This window comes from Danio rerio, chromosome 9, assembly GCF_052040795.2.
Source record: "Danio rerio strain M-AB ecotype USA chromosome 9, GRCz13ab, whole genome shotgun sequence".
Lineage (NCBI taxonomy): Eukaryota > Metazoa > Chordata > Actinopteri > Cypriniformes > Danionidae > Danio > Danio rerio.
Genome location: NC_141029.1, coordinates 34,584,713 through 34,605,765, shown reverse-complemented (window position 1 = coordinate 34,605,765; position 21,053 = coordinate 34,584,713). Strand labels below are relative to the sequence as shown.

General features: G+C 36.8%; 1 protein-coding gene across 2 annotated transcripts; it reads left to right on the top strand.

The window, feature by feature from the left end:
- The first annotated feature begins 5,064 nt into the window (after positions 1-5,064).
- olig1 (oligodendrocyte transcription factor 1) lies at positions 5,065-8,445 on the top strand. Of its 2 annotated transcripts, XM_087265728.1 has the most exons (2): positions 5,065-5,292; positions 5,651-8,445. In XM_087265728.1, the coding sequence occupies exon 2, from the start codon at positions 5,652-5,654 to the stop codon at positions 6,357-6,359; it is 708 nt and encodes a 235-aa protein (XP_087121854.1). In that variant the 5' UTR covers positions 5,065-5,292; position 5,651; the 3' UTR covers positions 6,360-8,445.
- The last annotated feature ends 12,608 nt before the right edge of the window (positions 8,446-21,053 follow it).

The following is a 21,053-nucleotide window of genomic DNA, read 5'->3' as shown; positions in this document are numbered from 1 at the left end:
GACACTGTTTTTTATGTTTAAATCTGCAAATTATTGGATAATTTAACTGCAAACATCTGCTTTGTTAAAAGCTCAGAAAAGACTTTGGGAGAGGGAGTTGTAGCTACCTCATCCCCACAATTTACATGTCAAAAGTCAATAAAGAAGAGAACGACAAAGCAAACTGACAAAACTGACAATGGTCTTTTTGCGTTTATTCCTAAATCAATGGTGTAAGGAGATCAACAAAAAGGTGACAAAAACCATGAAATGGAATTCTGCCTCACAAAAGGTTTACATTTTTTTGTGTATGAAGCCTCTTGGCACAGCATTCGGCAATGCATATGTTCAATGTGACGTGTCAGAGTGAGTGCTCTTATTAGTGAAATGTGACACACACGGCAGCTGGCACTGAGTAGCCCATGACAGCTATAATCAGTGTGTCCTCAGCAGGACCGCTTCAGAGCGTGTGTTTAAAGAACGCTCTCTGGACATCAGCGACTGGGTATGATTTTGGATCTGTTGTGTCAACTGTTCTTCGGGCAACTTGACAAAAGGCCCATGGGGTGACTCTTCGCCTTCCCTCATCCATCTGAGAAGCCAACCGTTCTGTCCAGGCCAACCTTTCCCAGAGCATGCTGAGAGCCACAATACCCAGCCTTCAGCTCATTGGTTCCGCCCTATTAACAGCTTGTAATCTTCTCATATCCATGGCTGGCGGCCCAGTGCAACACGTCAAGCAGGGTTCGCAGTGCTCTGAAGCTCTAGACAGCTCACCTCCCCCTCGTCAACCTTTTTACCGTATCTCCACCAGATATGCACTTGTTTTAAGTAGCCAGAGAAGGAGTTTGAGGCCCTCCAGTCTCACCCTTTACACCTGCTTCCCTCCAGGGGAGAGAAAGAGAGAATAAAGTTGTGACATCTGTTAATTTCTCATTAGAACTTTTCTTTATGCAGGTTTGTTGGTGTGCGAGACAGCTCCGCAGTACGTGCAGTACGGACACAAGCTGGCGAAGGGCTGGCCAGCCGGCGGTTGAAATAACACGCTCGGCATTTAGCAGACGTTTCTCGGCGTCCATGGTCTGGTAATGAATATGGAAGCAGACCTTCTCCGTTTCAATGTTACTGATTTTTTGCATCAGCTTGCTTTGTGACCTTCCACATCATGAAGAACAGTTAGCAATGCAAGCTGTCAAAGTTAGCACTGGTAGTCCAACTTCTTAATGCCCGGTGTTTGCTTCTTGTTTTTGTTTTGGGGTAATTAAGCTCAGGTGACTGTCAGAGAGGCATTGTGATATTTCTGCTGGTGCACAGATTTGGTTTCCCATCTTGCCTTTGTGTATTTAGATCAAATTAGGGATAAGGGTAAGCATTGTTTTGGGGGATTTATTTTGTGACTTTATGATGAAAATATTTGAAGGATATTCAAAAGTAGTTACATAGGTTTTAAAGGGTACCTATTTAACCCCTTTTTCAAGATTTAAGGTAAGTCCTTTGTGTCTCTAAAATGTGTCTGTAAAGTTTTAGCTCAAAACACCCATCAGATTATTTATTATAGCTTTCAGAATATTGAAATTTTCTGCTCTGAACACAATGTAACTGTTTTAGTTTCCTGTGCTTTTAATGCTAGTTCTCCCCGCCTATCATTTTCACACGCCTGTCAGAGAGGGCCTTTCCGTCTCGGCTGCGTCAGATAACAGACAGACATGAAGGAAGCAGATCTCACATAATTTTTGTGAGAAATACAGTAAGAACTTCCCTAATGATTATTTGATGGATTTGTTGTGGAGTTAATTCAAGCCTTTCTGCAGTGATGAGTCACATACAATATCGTTACAAGTTCGCGCGCACACACACACAGTGGACCCACACAGCATACGTATTGCACTGCTTTTGCACTGCAAATGTTACATGATACACGTTAAAATACAAGGCTGTATGAATGTCTGTTAAGTTAATGTACAAAATAAACCTGATTTAATGTCTACAAATCGGAATTGAAGTGTCTTCTTTTATAATCATACTAACATGCAGCTGTGGTAAAAAGTAAAGCTGAAGTAAATGGCTGTAATTCATTACAAACATGCACCCGTTTAAAAACGTTTTAACTTGTAAAACCCATTCTTGATCACATTTGATGATGATTGATGATCACAGCAAGCTGAACAGATCTTTTAATCCTGGTTGCTTTGTGCAGGTTCTGTTTTGTTGATTTGAATATACGCATAACTAGGAAGACATGTTAACATGCGGCTGTCAATCAGTTCTGTGGGTGGGGAAACCACACTCCTTCGTCACGTTGTGGTGGGCCTCAAAATGGGAGGGATTTGTATCCTATTTTAACGTCAGAAAATTAAAAAAAAGAGACTTATTGTCTTTATATCATCCCAATTTGACTGTGGACACACTAAACCTTCACACAGTTTTTGACCAAACAGCTTACAAAAGATGATTTCCATTATTTAATACATCATCTGTACACAACAAAAAAGCTGGGTTATTACAATCCAAATGTGGTCGAAATATGCACCAATTCAATTGCTCAATTCAATTTTTTAAATAAACTTTCAACCAAACTTTAGTTGGTAAAATCGTTTTTATTTATTTATTTATTTAAACCAATTTAGGAGTGACCATTTTTTAGAATATATGTTTGATATGTTCGTGTGGGTTTCCTACCGGGTGCTTACAGTCCAAAGACATGCGCTATAGGTAAACTGAATAGACTAAATTGGCAGTAGTGTAGTAATGTGTGTGTGAATATGAGAGAGTATGGATGTTTCCCAGTACTGGGTTGCGGCTGGAAGGGCATCTGCTGTGTAAAACATATGCTGGATAAGTTGGCGGATTATTCCGCTGTGGTGACCCCTAATGAATTAGAAACTAAGCCGTTAAATGAATGAATTAAGTAATGAATGTTTGATATGGTGATTGTAGGACATTATACCTATAAATTAGTTTTTTTCTCTAGCAATATGAATGGGAATGAAGAAAATTCAGATACAATAAATAAATTAAATTGTTATATTTAACAAATATTAATCAATGAATATTTTAAATGTAAAAAAGATAAAAAAGACCTTTCTCATTTGACATGCTATGTAATTGCTAATTATTGATTTTATGCACAACCACATTTAGGAGTTTTAAGGCCTTCACTTTTGAAAAGTGAAAAAGTGAACTTAAGACCTCTCAATGCAGGGGTGTCCAGACCTGTTCCTGTAAGGCTACTGTTATCAGACTAGAAACATCCAGAAAAAATGTTTTAGAGTGGTTGGAGCTCAAATTTATAAGACTCTGAGCTTGAGCAGGATTGGAGACCCTTGCATGTGCTTCTTTAGAGATCCATGAACATTCTGTCCTCTCTGTGAGATTCTGGATATTAATATCAAAGGCATTCAACAATACATTTGCTTTTCATTTAATATGGTATGATGAAGGCGATTGTATTTTGATTTAAGTGTACTAGTCAAAAGTCAAAAGTTTGGGGTCAGTTTTTTTTCTTGATATATTTTTTAAAGAAATTTATTCTGTTCATCAAGGCGGCATTTATGAAATGTAAAACAAATTGGTAAATTATAATAATATACAAATGAAAAATAATAATAATAACAATAATAATTAACATTGAAAATTTATCTTTGAAATCACTGGAATAATTGATTAAATTAAATGATAAACTACTTTTAAACACTTATTTTATATTGCAAAAACAATTCACAATTTTACAATTTGTACTGTATTTTTGATGAAATAAATGCAGCCTTGGTGAGCAGAAAAAGCTTTTTTTTTTAAACATTTAAAAATCCTGACCCTAAACATTTGACCGGTAGTGTATGTGTGTGTATCTCTCAGAGATGGAAATTTCAGTGGTGCCAAGTGAATGCCACCTCAGCCAGGCATTTTACTGGTAACTACAGGAAACAGGCTTGGTGTGAATGAGCTGATTGAACCCCCAGGTGCAGATCCAGAGACCCAGCCCAAGCTCGCCGGCTTGGCCCAGACGGAGTACACACTGACCCCCACAAAGACAGACCTCATCTTCATCCATGCCTGGCTCCACCGGTCCCTGACCCGCTCCAGCTTTGCCACGGAGGCAATGGGCGCTGGGGGCAGGGGATACGGATGTGAGAACCCCGGCACTACGCCACCCCATTCAACCCCCTACAAGCTGGAAGGAAGGACGGAGAGAGCGGGAGGGGGGCAGTATTGCGGGTGGACACCAGGTTCTTTCTTTCCTTCTCTTTTTCATCTCTTCTTTCTGTCTCTGTGTAAGAGCAGGTGTCCTTTTCGGCCCTCTCTTCTCACCCTCCCTCCTTTCTGTCGCCGTTTCTTTTCACACACACGTTCACAAACGTACAGCTGATGAACATCCCTGCTCTAATCCATCACAGGCCGTCTTTTATAGGTCAGCTCGAGGCACACACACTTCCACACACCCCGACACACTGGCAGGTTGTGTTCTGTTGGCCTGCAGGTGTCTGGCGTTGCGATTGCTCTTTAAATTCTCTTTCCTGTCGGAGCTTACGATTGTGTGCACATGGATGCCATGATACCATTCAGGCGGACCGGGTGCCACAACCTTCTTACCCTTCTCTCACCCCGGCGAGACAGACAGGAGATTCTATGTTCTCACCTCCCGCTTTCAACATGAACAACATGCTTTCTGTTTGCATCTCTTCCTTCCTTTCAATTTTAGAGGGAGGCAAAATGAGAGTGTCAATAGATTAGGAAAAGAGATAATTACACCGTTTGTATGTTTTACAATCAGTCTTACCATGGGTATGTCCGGTGTGCCACCTGTGATGAGAATCATTGGGCCTTCTGTTCAGTGGTTCATTTGCTTCCTCTTTCAGTAACTGAAAGTCAGCGTAACAATATATCCCATGAGTGCAATATCACAGTATTGCACTGAGAGGAACACATCTCCGGATCCTATACAATGAACATGGGGCATGTGCTCACGATCAGGGCTTTCAACCACTGGAAATGATGAAATCATTAGCATGGAGGACAGAAGAGGGGGCGTCGAGAAGAGAGAGAGAGAGAGAGTAACTCATTAGCTCTTACAGCAGTACTTCTCTCAAATTCCTCCGATAGTTAGGGAGTGTGTTAGTTTAAAGATCATCTATGACAGGTTACTTCATAGACAAGAGAGGAAACCACCTAATTTATAAATTTTAGATTTAATCGTTTTGGTTTTAGGAAGATTTACTAATCTTTAGAAGAAAATGGACTTGAAGAAGTGAACTGCTTTGTTATTCAACAAATACCTGGAAGAAGATCTGGAGTTTGCGGACTGAAAGTTTGAAGGTAAAGCCTTTGCCAACTAGCAGGACTATTCAGCACAACAACTGAACTTGAAAAATGAAGAATGTTGCCATAAATGATTAATGTTGTTCCAATCATTGATTAACTTCTGTGGAACACAAACGATAAAATTGTGGTTCTGTACATTGAAAGTCAGAGGGGTTCAGCTTTGGGTTCAGACTTTCACTTAAACACTACCTGAACTACCTGGAGGCCTGTAAATAATAAACGAATAGTACAGTAAATTTCCTTCAGTGTTATCCTTTTCACAAACAAATGTCAAAGATATTTGAGGTATAATTACAAATTTCTCTATGTGATTGTATTTTATTAGCCATGTTCTCTGAATATCTTTTTTCAGAATGCAGGCTGTGTCTGGTGTTAGATACAGAGAGCAGGGCGAAAGCTCTTTGCAGCAACTCATGCCAAGAATGGTACGGGTAACAGGATCAGGAGGACCAGGCTCCAATGTTGGGAGTCTCCAGGGGCCTCTCCGATCTTCAAAACCTCCTCGAGAGCTTAGTTCGGAGGAGCAACAGGAGCTGCGGAGGAAGATCAACAGCCGTGAAAGGAAGAGAATGCAGGACCTCAATGTGGCCATGGATGCTTTACGGGAAGTCATGGTGCCCTACTCCTCTTCTCCCACCGGTGTAGGGGGAGCACTGCAGCACCCCTACCTCCCACCTGGAGCCCCTACAACTGGACGGCGCCTGTCCAAGATCTCGACACTGGTGCTGGCTCGGAACTACATCCTGCTCCTGGGTTCCTCCTTGCAGGAGATGAGGCGTCTGCTAGGTGAGGTCAGCATTGGAATGGGCGTCAGCGGGACTGTACCACGTCTGCTGCTGACAGGAGGGTGGCCATTTCTTACCGGGCCAGGACAACTTTTGCTTTCCCCTCCTGAGCAGCAATTGGGTGTTGCAAAGTGCCCTCTTTTGCCTCAGGGTGCCCAGGAGGAGCCCTTGGCATGGGGGCCAGGCAGCATGTCTGAAAGCCCGGTGTGCCAGTGTGGGGTGTGTCGGACACCCCGGGTGGTGCATGTTAATCCAGCCATGCGTTTTCCGAAGTGATTCCATCATGCCTTGGAGAAAGGCTAACAAAAGACAATGCAACAATAGGCAGAATTTTAATATCTTTTGAGGATGAGGTTTCCGGTTATTACGATTTTTGGTAACACTACAATAAGGTTCAGTCTGTTAACCCTAAACTTCTGTCACAATTTCTAACTGTTATAACATATCTAAAGTCTTTGACTTTGTTTGTGGAACCCAAAAGATAAAATCAAAGTAAGTCACATGGGTTAGGAATAACTTCTCTAGTTACCATTGTTAGGAAAGTTCAGCTCTGGAGAGCCGTAGTCATGCAGAGTTTTGTTTGAATCAAAGTTTGTATCTTACTAGAAAGCTACAGACACTTCTTTCCCCATACAAACAGTGCAGGACTGCAGTTCTCCAGGACCAAACTTGCCTACCTCTGACATTCACAAGCACATTTTAACAAGCTGGATTGTGCAAACTTATTTTGTAAAATGTTACCCTTTATTCTTTCTTCAAAATAATGTTGTCTTTGATTGTCTCCTAAATACTGTTTGCATTTCTGTTTACATAGAACTAGAAATAAAAAAGCTATTTTAGTTTGAAGTAGTCTAAAACTTTATCTCAGCATATTTCCTTTTGCTTCACCCAGCTTTCTTTCAGACTAAGCGTGTGCATGCTTCTGTGCCCCGCTCCTTCCAAACGGATTGAAATAATTAATTGTGCACCCTTTTTGCAGCACAAGGATGGGAACCTTTCTTTCACCTCAGCCTTCCCTGAACCCATCCCATTCAACTTCCCAAACAAACCCCAGATCAAACCCAGCAGCCCCATAATAATTAGCCCACACTCTTTCTTCAACCTTTAATCCAGTCCCTCTTTCGCTTGTGGAGGTAAATGCGTTTACACGGGCCAGTGTGGTGCCTTTCATTGCTCTCTGTGAACAGCATATTCAAATGCCTGGAAAATGTGTTTCCACCAAGGAGTTCACTTACCTAAATTACAAACAACACCCTCTCCAACACCCAAACTCTGACATCCACCCCTCCGAAGGCTGGGTGGTTGAAAAAAATAAGAGAGAGAAGCAATTCTTTCAATCTTGAGGCATGGTGAAAGCCATGAAAGAGAGGGAAAAGCAATTCCATCTTGTGGATAGGCGTGCATGAATGAGAATGCAGATTATAATCATAAGAATAATGATAAAATACAAGGAATAATCGCCCCCACGGCAAAAGGGGATTAGTCCGGCCAGGCGCGTGAAAGAGGGCGAGAGGCTGAATGGAAGGAGTCTGTTGCCCATCGGCCAGGACAAAGGGAGAGGTAGATGCTATTAAGTGAGATTAGGGTTAATAGGCCTTGATTTTCTTACAAGGAGGTAAAAAAAAGAAAAAAGAAGTACGAAGGGGGAGAGGTGGGACAGAGAAGTGGGAAAGATCAAAGTAAGGCGCTCCGACTTAAAACCCTTCTCATTGCAAGGACACACACACTCACTTTAACTTGCCACCTCTTGCATTTACATATAGCTGCCTTATGTCTGCTGACAACTTGAAGAGATTACCTCACTAATTTTACCTCACTTCAGTGCTTTTCTTAAAACCATCTTCTGCTGTCGTTCTCTCCTGAGGTGATAACTTTCTCTCTGATGATGGTGGTCGTATTGTGAGAAGGATGTAGGGGTCTGCTCTCTCTTTGTGTTCATTCTTTAGCTCATCAGTGCAGCTAAATCCAGCCAAAACAAAGTGAGACAAAAGAAGAGAAAGTAGAACGGGGTGTCCTATTGTTCTCTTCTAAATGCCAATGTGTCCTGGTATACATCGCTGATATATGGCCCGACCAGCCACTGTGTGAGTGTGTGTAAGTCGGAGAAATAATTCACAATTTGCTTTTTATGAACAATTTAATAAAATCAGATAAGTCTTTGTGAAAATTTGAGCGAAAAGGTTTCACTATACTTTTGAGGAATTTTGCTCACCAATGTTGCAAATAGTATTTTTAAGAATAATAAACTTGTCTTCCCCTTTTGTAGGGTCAAAATCATGTTTGATTTCTTTCTGTGGTGAAAAATGATTTCCCAAATTTTTAAACATTTTTTTAAAAAGCTAAATAAAATGAAGATATTCTCAAGAAAAAAAAAGTTTTTTATGTATATAATATTATAAATATTATTTTTGTAATTAAAATTATAAACTACATTGTCAAAAATGTGCATTTGTTTTGCCTTCTTAAATACTAATAGTAATCCGTGTGAGTGTCCGAGTCAGGGCAAGTTTAAAGACTGATTGAGGGCCATCCATCCTTAGCTATGGGTGAAAAGATGTGTGTGAGAAGATCTCCACTCCTCCTTTCAGAGCCTCTGCACATGTCCAGGATTTATCTCTCGCTTCTTCGGGTTCTTTATTCCAGCAACCCGGCCAAAAAACACCAACCTCATTGTGACTTATGTAGGGTTAGAGAGTCATCGATATATCACACACACCAATACAAAACACACCACACACATAGATGTAAACTGATACCTTTTTTGAAGAGAGGAATGGAGTTGTATGATGTTTTTATATTCACATTTGTGTACATTCATTCTCACATCAAGAAGTATAGGCTAACTTTATTAGTGCCCAATCCGATACAATATAATACATGATTATTAAATGGATGCAGTTTTGTTGTGGGCCACTTTAAAATTATTAAAAAACCTTTTTAACACAGGATGGATTCTAATTGGCTCCCATGATTTTATCATTCTCAGCTGGAAATATTACTATAATAATACCCTAATAATATATTACATAATATAATAACATTACAACACAAGCATTAGCTACTAGTAATACATCTTTACACCTGCACTCTAATAATTTAGTACACCTAAAGTAATGCATGTTTTGTAATAATATTACTTTTCCAAAGTATAGTTTAATATAACGTATAACGTTTAAACACTTAAGTAATATTTAAAGTTATTAAAATTGAGTTTTGACATTTTACCTGGCTTAATTGGCTTTTACAAAAGCGGAATAAAAATGACCTTTATTCAGGTTAAATCACACAAGTGAGAGTGTGCTGGGAGGAAACAGACAGGCTCGCACTCTTAATCATCATCAGGTCTCTTTTTTTACAGCAGATGAGTCAGTACTGTTCTACTTACTGATATGTGTATATTTTGGGTCAGAGGGGGTATCGGTATGTTTGTACTAAAGATGCAAACAGTTTCACGTTCAATTTAATGAACTGGTATCGACCGGTTCACTTAGAAGATCCGATTAAAACAAACGATTCATTCGCGAATCAATGGCAGGCCGGAGACTTACATTTTTTGCAGTGGATTCTTGTCATTTTGAACTTATCGAAGAAAAGAAGTGGATTGTTGTTAATTGTAGATTATATGTAAGTAAATCTCTTGACCTCTGCAAGAAACATGACATGGAAAAAAACAAAAAAACAAAACTGGATGCTAAGTACTACACCCACCGATTGACATCAGTTCACGTTCTCAGGTAAAACAATTAATTCAACTAAATGAAAAAAAAAAAGTTTTTTTTGAGGACTGATTTTTGAGGAGGTGCAGCCACTGTCTAACATTACTGTAGAAATTATTTCTTTTTCTAATATAGTAAGATTTTTTTCTCTTTTAGGAAATGATTTACACATTTGTAAAGGTCGCTTGAAGAAATTTATTCAATGTATAAAGCTCAAAGATTTATTTTGATTTGTGGATTTTTTACTGTCCTACTGTTCATTTTGTTGTTAAACATTTTAAAGGTTTAAAATCTGTTTTTGGTTTAATATAAATTATTTTATGTTAGTATTATATATAGCCTGTTGCAATCTTTATCTCAATCGACATGACTTTATCTAATATCACAAAACATTCCAAAGTAGCAAACACATTACTGTACATGCTTTCATCATGTACAGCATGTGCAGCTCTGGGCTCAGAAAGTTTTCAAAATATAATTTTATCCTACAATTTTTAAAAGGGAAATGAAGGAGTAGGTTATACATGTGGTTAAATGCAGAGCTTCTCTATAAAAAAGGTGAGAAAACACCTTCTGAAAGATATCAAACTTCAGTAAGGAAAAGTAATGCAAAAGTAACTGAAAAGTAATATAACGCATTACTTTCCATAAAAAGTAACCAAGTAATGCATTTACTTACTTTTTGGGGGAGTAACTCAAGATTGTAATGCACTTCTTTCAAAAGTAACTTTCCTCCAACAATGCTGAACACCCGAACACTACTTCAACATACTAACCATCCAGTATACCAAAGAACCTTTGCGGTAATCAAACCACGCAAAACATTTCGTAAACTCCCCCCTAGCAACAACTCCAAACTGTCTAACCTCCACATGGCAACACCAATACAAAACATTATAGAAAATGTGTAGCACCTTATCAACCACACAGAAAAAAAAAACATGTCAACTAGTATTGTCCAACATCGGCTGAAAATGTAGCTCTATATACATTTCTGGAGATCGTGAATTATGTAGCCAGAGCTACGTATAGCTGCATTTATCTTTAAAACGAATGCTATGGGGCGGTTTGCCATTGCTTTCGGGCTTACCAGCTGACCGTTTATCTCGATGTGAACCGCTTTTCCACTGTTACCAGTTTCTAAAGTAGCTCGCCATGTACATTGGCAGACTTGAGACCCAGAGAGGAGTTGACCTCCATGACAGGGTTTGAGTCCGGTGAAGAACAGTTCCAGTAAATCAGAAGCCAAAAAGTAAAATAAACAAGTAAATAACACGATGAGCAAGTGGTAAAATCTGAAAATGTGGTAAAAATCAGGCAAGAGCTTTTCTTTTTCCGGTTGCCTACTAAAACTTTCGGTTGAGTTTAGAGAAGGGGATGTGTGGGTTAATCTGTGCTTTTGAAAACACTATTGGTTGGGTTTAGAGAGGAAGAGGGTGGGTCAATCAATCGGTCAGTCAGAAATTAAAACTTATCAACATGCGGAGGAGACTGAGGTACTGATTTAATTAGAGAGAGCCTGGGTTGATTAAGTCACTTAGTAACTCTTAGGCACTCTGCGTAAAAACAGCATAATAAACCTTGTCACCCAAAACAAAACACAGCGATGTGAAATGTTTCATCAGTTAAGAATTTGTTTATATTACTTACTAATATTAAATGATTTCAAATATAATTTTACCAAGTTAACCATTCAATTGGGCAGCACGGTGGCACAGTGGGTAGCGCTCTCGCCACACAGCAAGAGGGTCGCTGGTTCGAACCTCGGCTGGGTCAGTTGGCATTTCTGAGTTTACATGTTCTCCCAGTGTTGGTGTGGGTTCCCTCTGGTTGCTCCAGTTCCCCAATAAGTCCAAAGACGTGCTATAGATGAATTGGGTAAGATAAATTGTCTGTAGTGTGTATGTGTGTAAATGGGAGTGTATAGGTGTTTCCCAGTGATGGGTTGCAGCTGGAAGGGCATCTGCTGCGTAAACATATGCAGGATAAGTTGGCGGTTCATTCCGATGGGGCAACCCTAGATTAATAAAGAGACTAAGCCAAAAAGAAAATGAATGTATGAATAACCGTTTAATTTCACCCTAAGTCTCAAACTCAATTCATGGAGGGCCGCAGCTCTAATCAAACACACCTCATCCAACTAATTAAGGTGTTTAAAACTACTCTTGAACACCTTGATTAGTTGGATCAGCTGTGTTTGAATAGGATTGGAGCAAAACTGAGCAGAGCTGCGGCCCTCCAGGAATTAAGTTTGAGACTTATGAATTACACCTAGACATCAGGTCATTTAAATCAAGAAAAATAGGAATTTATGAAAATATATTATGTTGTCCCAGTGAAGAATGTGATTTTAATATGATATTTTAATGAAGAGAGAGGAAAAATGTGTATATATTTTTATAGCTTTATGAAGGCAGAATTTTTTATTCAATTGTATTTTAAATGTATTACTTACTCTTAAAAGAGTGGAAAAAGAAATGCTAATTAAAAAAACAAATAATGCACTAATAAAAGGATGTAAAAATCCAAAATTCAATTCTCTCTCTCTCTCTCTCTCTCTCTCTCTCTCTCTCTCTCTCTTTCTCTCTCTCTCTCCCTCTCTCATCAACGTGGGGAGTCTCTGAGAGAGGAAATGCTGAGCCATAAATTGGAGCTTATGAATGAGAGAGAGAGCGGGAGGCAGGGCTGAACAGGGGACCCCTCTCCCCTTCCCACCCCTCTTATTTATCTCCTGTATTCCCCTTATCCCTCCCTCCGTCCATCCCTCTATCCCTCTCCACCCCAAATTCCTGCCCACTGTTCTCCAGGCCGGATCAGGCTGTACACACACTTTACTGGGCCCAGTAATGACCTGTGCCATTAACCCGCGCTCCTCTCACACCCTCTCTCTGTCGCACACACACAGTTTTATTGGCTTCCAGAACAGTGTCTCATTACCCTTGTGCCCTGAAGACTGTGAGTGTTTCGGGGTGATGTGGCATGGGAACAAACTAGACCCCAGCAGACAGACATACACAGACACTAAAGTTCAATGTCATCACAGATATCTGAAACATAAGCAAAGGAGACATGTTTCATTTTTAGACTTATTTTAATTCTAGTTTATCAAGCTTCTGAGACAAAATTAACATTTTCATTTTTATTTATTTCAGTTATTATCAAAAGATATTTGGACACTAACAATGGAATGTATTTGGAGAAATCTACACAACACTAATGCTAGAAAAAGACTGCGCAAAACTTTTGTGTGTGTGTTTTTTGTAATTAGTTTTACTAAGTATTTATTATTATTTATTTATTATTATTATTATTAATCATTTATTTAAAACTATTATTTTATTATTATTATCATTATTATTATTATTTATGTTGTACAAAGTACTAGTATTCTTTAGTTTTACTTTAAGTAAAGTATAATGATGTTTAAATGAGTTCTTTCCCACACGTTTACACAGAAGTCACTGCAGACTCTTTTGTGTTTTACTATTGATTTGACCATCATTAACTGTTTAAATAATTTAAAACATAATTTATTTAAATAATTGAATATAAAGTTTTTATTTATTTTATTTTATTTTTTTAAAGAAAATTATTCTGTTGAGGCATGGGACGATAACCTTTTTAAAAAATTTTTAAGGTTTACCGTGGTTTGGAAAAGTCAAGATTTTTAAACCACCAACATTTTCTGCTATACCATTCCTAAGGTATGTGTAAGATTTTTTTTATTTACGTTTTTTTTGTTTGATTGTTTTTATAGGACAACAGTATCTTCAGCAGAAAAGTTTTCAAAAGATGCTGTTTTAAATTGTAAAGAAATCAGTGTTTTTGAAACATATAAAGACAATCATTCATGATTTATTAAACACGATGAAATATTTAGCCCGACACTTTTACTGTTCCAAAAAATTATAAAACGTTTCTCAAAGTAAAATATTTTGTGTTCAAAGGTGAAAAAGTTAGTTGTTTTTTTTACCAACCCTGTGAAAAATATCTGCTATTTTACGTTTTTTTTTTTTTTTTACCGGCAGCTGGGGCGCTGGACAAAATTAAATTAACAGCAGCTAACTTACAGAAATTGACCATAAAATATTGGAAGTAAAATACAGAAATTTACAGAAATAATCTATTATTTTGTGTTTAATTTCTGTAATTTATTTTACGCTTTTTTCATTTTACGTAAAATAACTTTAATTTTTTTTTTACAGACATTTAAAAAGAGGATATTTTAGAGCAGTAATCACAATACCATGAAACTGTGAGTTGGATTCTTATACCAACCCATGCCTTATTCTGTTCATTATGATGGTTCATTCCTCTTTAGCGACCCCCGATTAATAAAGGGACTAAGCTGACAAGAAAACGAATGAATGAATGAATAATAATAACCACAATAATAATTAAAAAATTTTAACAATTTGTAACAAATTAAAATTGTTACTGATTTTTTGATTAAATAATTACAACCTTAGTGAGCAGGAGAACCTTATTATAAAACATTTAAAAATCCTACTTAACCCGAAACATTTGACCGGTAGTGTATATATAGTTATATATATAATGTTAAATACTTACAGTATATAATATTTGTCTTCAACACATTAAAACGAAGAAGCTTTTACATACTTTTTAAGTATTTCACACACTTTTGACTAAAGTGTCAAAAACATCTATATTTAGAAATGTATTTATTTATCTATTTTAATAGAATCCCTTAGAGTTAAGAACATAGCCTTGGATCAGTTCACATAAGAGCCTGTGAAGTGCAATATAAATACACACTCACTCACACTCTTGGGCCAGAGAGTGTTCTCTCCAGTCTGAAGAGAAGAGCAAACACACACACATACAGAGAGACAGACAGTAGTGTTTGGTCCCTCTGTCCCTGTCGGCGTGGCAATGACCCAGTGGCTCTCAGTTTGACCTGTGCCCCAGCGCTGCCCTGGGGTCCGGAATGCCAGTTAACACATCACAGAGCTTTTCTCTTTTCACACCCCTGCTTGTTTCTTCTTTGCTCTTCTTTATCTAGTGACGTGTTGCTGCCCTTCTTGCCCTGCAGAGGCGGCGGCGCAGCTGACAGCCAACAGCCTTTTCTCTTTCTCTCCCTTCCCTCTCTCCTCTGTTCCTTCTCCTTCTTTTTCCTCCTCTTTTCTGCTTAATTGAGTTGTTTGGCAGACGGGCTTGTCAGCGTGGGGAGTCTGTGTGTGTGCGTGTGTGTGTGTGTGTGTGTGTGAGCTGCTCTTTGTGCTCCACTAGACGGGTTAGTTTTTCACTGTTAGTGCTGCTTGACTAGACTTTCCACAGAGCGATGGAGACAGAGAGCATGCAGCCAAGAAAATAATGCTAACCCTTATAGGTTTAAATAACCTGTAAACAAACAGTTACTAACAGTATTTATGATTTAGACAGCATGTTTTTACATTTTCAAAGCAATAGAAAGAAAGAAAGAAAGAAAGAAAGAAAGAAAGAAAGAAAGAAAGAAAGAAAGAAAAAAAGAAAAAAAAGAAAAAAAGAAAGAAAGTGGTAACCAAACTACAAAGTTAAACATTTTAAAGAATAATAAATAATGTTCTGTGTTTGCAAGTGTATGATCATCTTCTCCCCGCCAGATAAATAAGATCCTGCACTGGACAACAAGTCAGCAGTTTCCACTATCCAAACCTGTTAACCTGTATTCAACTGAATTAACAGTCTCCTATCAATATAGGAGAAAGCCAGAGAGGAACAGAAGTAGGAGATGAAGTAGATCAGAGAAAGAAAGAGCAGAGTTTATTGAATAATCTTAGTTGTGTATACATGATTCAATGCTCAGACTTCATCTGACCAGTATAAATACAAATGTTATTACCACAAGCATTGGCAATGAATTACTGTTTCACAACTTTGTCCAGAGACAATACAGACCTTGAAATGGAGACAATCTCTTATTCTCTTTCTCTTGAAGACAAGTGTTGCTGGAATCCACAGTCATAAGATTATAACAATATGGAAAAATCAAATAATAATGAAGCAATAATTATATGTAAATAATAATAATAATACATAAAAACACAATAAAATGATGAATAATGATCAAATCATTAACGTATGATCAATAAAATGATATAATGATTATATAAATATATAGTGTATATTATAGTTATATAAATGATTAATGATTATAAGATTAAATAACATAATTAAATGAAGAATGAATATAAAAAAATGAAAATAAAACACAAAACAAATGAATGGTTAGTTAGATTCTTTACATGGTATGTATTTAAGAAAAAAGCTCTGACAAAACTGTTTAAAAACTGCCATTTAAAGCGTTTATTTGTTGTGATTCAAAATCTGGTTTATTCCGGAAAATATTGATTTAATAATTATTAAATAATTAATAAAATAATTTTAAAAATTATTAAAAAAAAATTATTATTGTCAAACAATTAGTACAATCATCTAGCAAGTCAACAAAAAATAAATATTTAAATTAAATAAATGAAAAATGCAGTGAAAGTGAGAAATTCCAAGTGGTTAATATTCAACAATAAAATTGCCCAATGTGTTTTTAATATTTGGTAATATAAATAAAACTATTTGTTATCTATGTATCTATATATGTAATTTGACTTTTAAAATAATAAAAACAATGCTTAAACCATCAACCCACTTTTATATAATAAATGGGTCTGATTTATTAATGATTGTTAGTTCATGTTTATTAATAGTAACTTAATGTTTAAAAAATTATTTTATTTTAATGTCTTACAAATGTTTGTGTATGAGAAAAATGCTTCTCTTTTCTTTAAATGAGGCTGTGACAAAGAGCCCTCAGCTTGACAGGCAGGCAAACACCATAAATATCTGAGTCCATTTAAGCTGAAGTTTCCTCCAGATGATTCTGTGTGCAGCTCTACTTCACTGTGAGAGGTTCACAGACATATCTGACTAAATGAAAGTGTTCAGTAAACACTGTGGGTGCATGCGTGCGTGTGTGTGTGCGTGCGTGCATGCGTGTGTGTGTGTGTGTGTGTGTGTGTTTGTGTGCAGACAATCAATCACATGCCAAGCAATGCCTTCAAAAGTATTAAAGTATTTCATGTTTATAGCTTAAAGACAAGACATCCCATTTTAGTTTTAATATTAAATTAAATTTACAAACGTCAATTACATAGAAACCTACTAAAGTGTTAAATTTACAATAACTTTTACTGGTGAAATAATTTGTCAACAGATATGTTAAGGTACAAAATAACTGTTTCTTCGTAATAAAAATGACTAAGAAAAATGTATTACATTTGAATGTTTATGTTCAAGCATGCTTAAAACTTGATTTAATTTATTGCCTCTTTTAAAATGTTAATTTGTATTAGATACAATAAAGTAACGATGAAAAATCCATTTTAATGTTACTTTATAAATACACTTGTTTATCGATACTAAAGTCGATGTGATTTAATAATGATTTAACTTTTATGGTGGTATTATAGAACTTTAAAATAAATTAGTTAAAGGAGAAAATTACATTAAGTTTATGAGTAAAAGTACTGCTAATGTCATTGCTAAATTGTCCTCTATAAATAATGTTAACACAGGATTACCGAATTTGTAAACATTTAGGATGCGTGCGCATCGAGGTGGCAGAAAAGGAGTGAGGGAATAACATCCGATGCGGTACAGAGTTTGTTGTTATATTACAGATAAGTTATATTAATTACATAATATATTATTTACATAATGCTTTCAGTGTATTATAACAGTTTGTCTCCAGTTATAAGCACAGTTATTCAGCAAAATTAACGTTAAAGTGAGCAGCATTCGTCTGACAGGTTCATTTGAGATAACACCCTCCCAATGGATATTGGATAAGAAGAAATGGCCAAGCAATCAGCCCAAAATATAGAACTATCTCACTGAAACTCCTAGTGATTTTACAAGAGAGAAGTTAAAGACCTACAAGTCTTTGGATGCCAACAGTTTTGTTTTGTGTGGTCATGTGCAAGAAATAATGTTCCATGATTACCAGATTAAAAACTACTGTATATGTAGTGCTAAAAACTAAGGTTCTGCTACAGCCAAAGACAATGATAAAAGATGGCACTGTTCAAGGCCTAGGTAATCAGCAACAAGCAAAACACCTGCATTCTGACCGCAAACTGCACATGTACGGCCGGGTATGTGAACTTACATTTTTACATCTCATTCTAAGCATCCAATGTCCGCAGTTTAATTAACCGTATGTAACTGTTTTTGCTGAAAACATTGCTGCAATCAAAAACCAGTCATGTGTATGATTCAGCATAGCATGAACTTACCTGACAAAAAATCTGAACTGCAGAGTCCAGCATTTTTAACTAGGTCCTCACTCCATTTAGCTTATATGATGGCTATTAGCCAAAGACGTCTGCGGTTGGCGCTAAAAGCAGTGCGGTGTAGGGTAAAATTACGCTTTTCTATTTTTGGACTCTCAATTTTTACATCCTACCACACAACACGACATGTTTGCTATTGCATCTGGTCTATTATTGCAACTGCTATACGCTATTGATTCCATGTGACGTCATGTTTGACGTAGGTTGGTAATTCCCTTACAGATATACACACATCTGCTTGTTAAGTGTGACGTCATGCAAAGCAGCTTTTGGGGTCCAAGCGCTTTATCAAACTGAATTTCTTTTTATAAATTGGTCAAATTTTGGTGTTTGTGATGCAGCAAGTCAAGAGACTGTTGTGTACACCAAGCTTTTATATAAAATTCACTTTAAAGTATGATATGACTAAACAGTGGCCATAAACAAATTTTCTCATTTCAAATGAGTAGCGGCTTGGATCCGGAAACAGTATTTCATGTCACAACTTATCAAGCAGATAGGCCTACAAAAGAAATAAATAAATAAAATAAATATAGTAATTTAATAATATTGCATTATTTGCAAAATATTGAACCAACTGCCATTTGTAACTATTAGCAATAATTTTTCACCGTTCATGAAACTGATGTCATGGAAATATTAGTTTACTCCTTATCTTATGTCTCCTAGATGTTCTGCAGACTATAAGTAACTAGATGCTAGTTTATTCAGCCCACAATAACAGTCTACTGATACTTTAACAGTAAATGTGGCATTGCCTTCTGGCTGCTGTTATACTGCTGTTCATTTTCAGACTACTTTTTGATTTTCATGAAGTTGTGAAAACAATTTCGTGCATTATTGTTATGTTTTTATCAATTGAAATGCAATTTTTTATTTTTTTTGTGGCAATCTCTCATTCACTGCTCCCAAAGTTTACCCAAATATGATGATTTCTGCCGCTGAGAAGCCCGGAAATATGAAAAGGATGCATTGTGTTGAAGTGGATACACAACTAAACTAAACTAAACTGAACTGAACTAAACAGTTTAATGGTTTTCATAAAATTAGGAAAGCTGATAAAATTCAGTTTATTTTGATTGTCTCACAATAGATGTTTGACATTTGAATTGTTAGTTGCAAAGTAAACAGAACTTACAGAGGGAAATAAATATTAACTAGTCCCAGCAGAACAGCTTCAGTTCAGTTAAGATTCAGTTCATTGAGAAATTACCAATATTTAACACCAAAAAAGTTTCCCAATACTTATACAACCATATACAATATCTGTAGAATGTTACATCTTATGAAATGTTGTATGTAAAAAGTATGGATTTGGGATTGCAGCATGGCATATTGTATGTTTATCTTATACAGTGCTCAGCATATTTGTTTTCAGTTTGGCTTGAGCGAGCGAGTGACATATCTCTGTAAACCAATAGCGTTCAGCTGCGGTTCTAGCTCCACCTTTTGGTACCCTTTTGCTGTGCTAGGTACCCTTTGCAAAGGGTGCCCGTATGGTACGGTTCGCTTTTAGGTACCTTTGGACAGTCGGAATGGCCATAAAGCGTATCGAACCTAACCGTACCATAACACTTAGTGGAAACAGGCCACATGAGTGCACTCTCCACAAATCTATCATTTAAAGGGTCATGAAACACCAAAGCACATTTTTTGAGCTGTTGACAGTTGTATATGTGTCCCACACTGCTAAAAACATATACACACTAGGCTCTATTTTGACGGTCCATGCGCAAAACGGAAAACGCTGGGCGCAAACGCTTTCTGGGCGTGTCAGAATCCATATTTGCTAATTTAAGGACAGGAAAATCCGCTTTGCGCTGTGGTGTATGGTCTAAAAGGTATGAGTTTATTTTATTAATGAGTTATAGGTGTGTTTTGAGAATAAACCAATCAGAGAAACATCTCCCATTCCCTTTAAGAGCCAGCAGCGTCACGCCATAAGCGCATTCGTTATTTACATGACGTAAAGTAAGTGGAAGTGCAAAAACTGAGCATTTCATGAGCAAACAGTTAACAGTTTTTTTAACAGAAAACAGTTAAACAGAGCATCTACCGTGCAAGAATGAGAGATAATCAATCTACTTTCACTTTCACTCTTGGATAGGGAAACCTTTACGCACAGACATCAATTAGCCTTTAAATAATTAATTTCAATTGTTAAGCGCAAATATTTGTTTCAAAACTATTTCCAAATTCAGTTCTAATTTCCAGCAAACGAATAAATGAACAATAATAACAAAGTCTGTTCAAAAACCTGAGTTATATCCTAGAACACATGCTGTGCCCCATATGGTCTAAAACCTGCAGGTGGGCAAATCTAAGCTTGTTTTTAATAAAACTAATATAAATATGGATATAATAAATAAATAATACTGCTAATAATAATAACATTATACAAAAGCAAATTGTTATGAATGAACTGAAAAAGCCTCCCGAGATGAAGAAGGCAAAAAAAACAAACTGTGGTTTTTCATGTTTATGTAGGCTAGAAAATAATATGTTTTGTAATATTTTAATCCTTTATATTTATATCCTATATATATATATTCTTATTATATCCTATATACCTATATATATAGGCCTATCCTTAATATTTAAATTTTTTCATATGTAAAGATATTTGTGTATTGCTCTACATCTTGTATGTAGGCTATTAAGCAGTGTGTAAGCGAGGCGCAACTCTGTGCTGGAGTAAAGACGGGGTTTGTTTTGGTCTAATAAAAAATCTATTATAGTTTCACAAAATAGCAACGTGCCAGCAGTGCACTTCAGAACGCCTTCCTTTTTTGACTAGAACGCCTATGGGCGCACATATGAGTGCAAATGCATTTGCTTTTTAAAGAGCATGGCGCAACGCATCAAAATGACTCTTGCGCCAAGCTGAAACTAGCAAACAAGTA

Excerpts from the sequence above, each read along its gene's own strand:
- olig1 (XM_087265728.1), top strand. The coding sequence starts at position 5,652 with ATGCAGGCTGTGTCTGGTGTTAGATACAGAGAGCAGGGCGAAAGCTCT.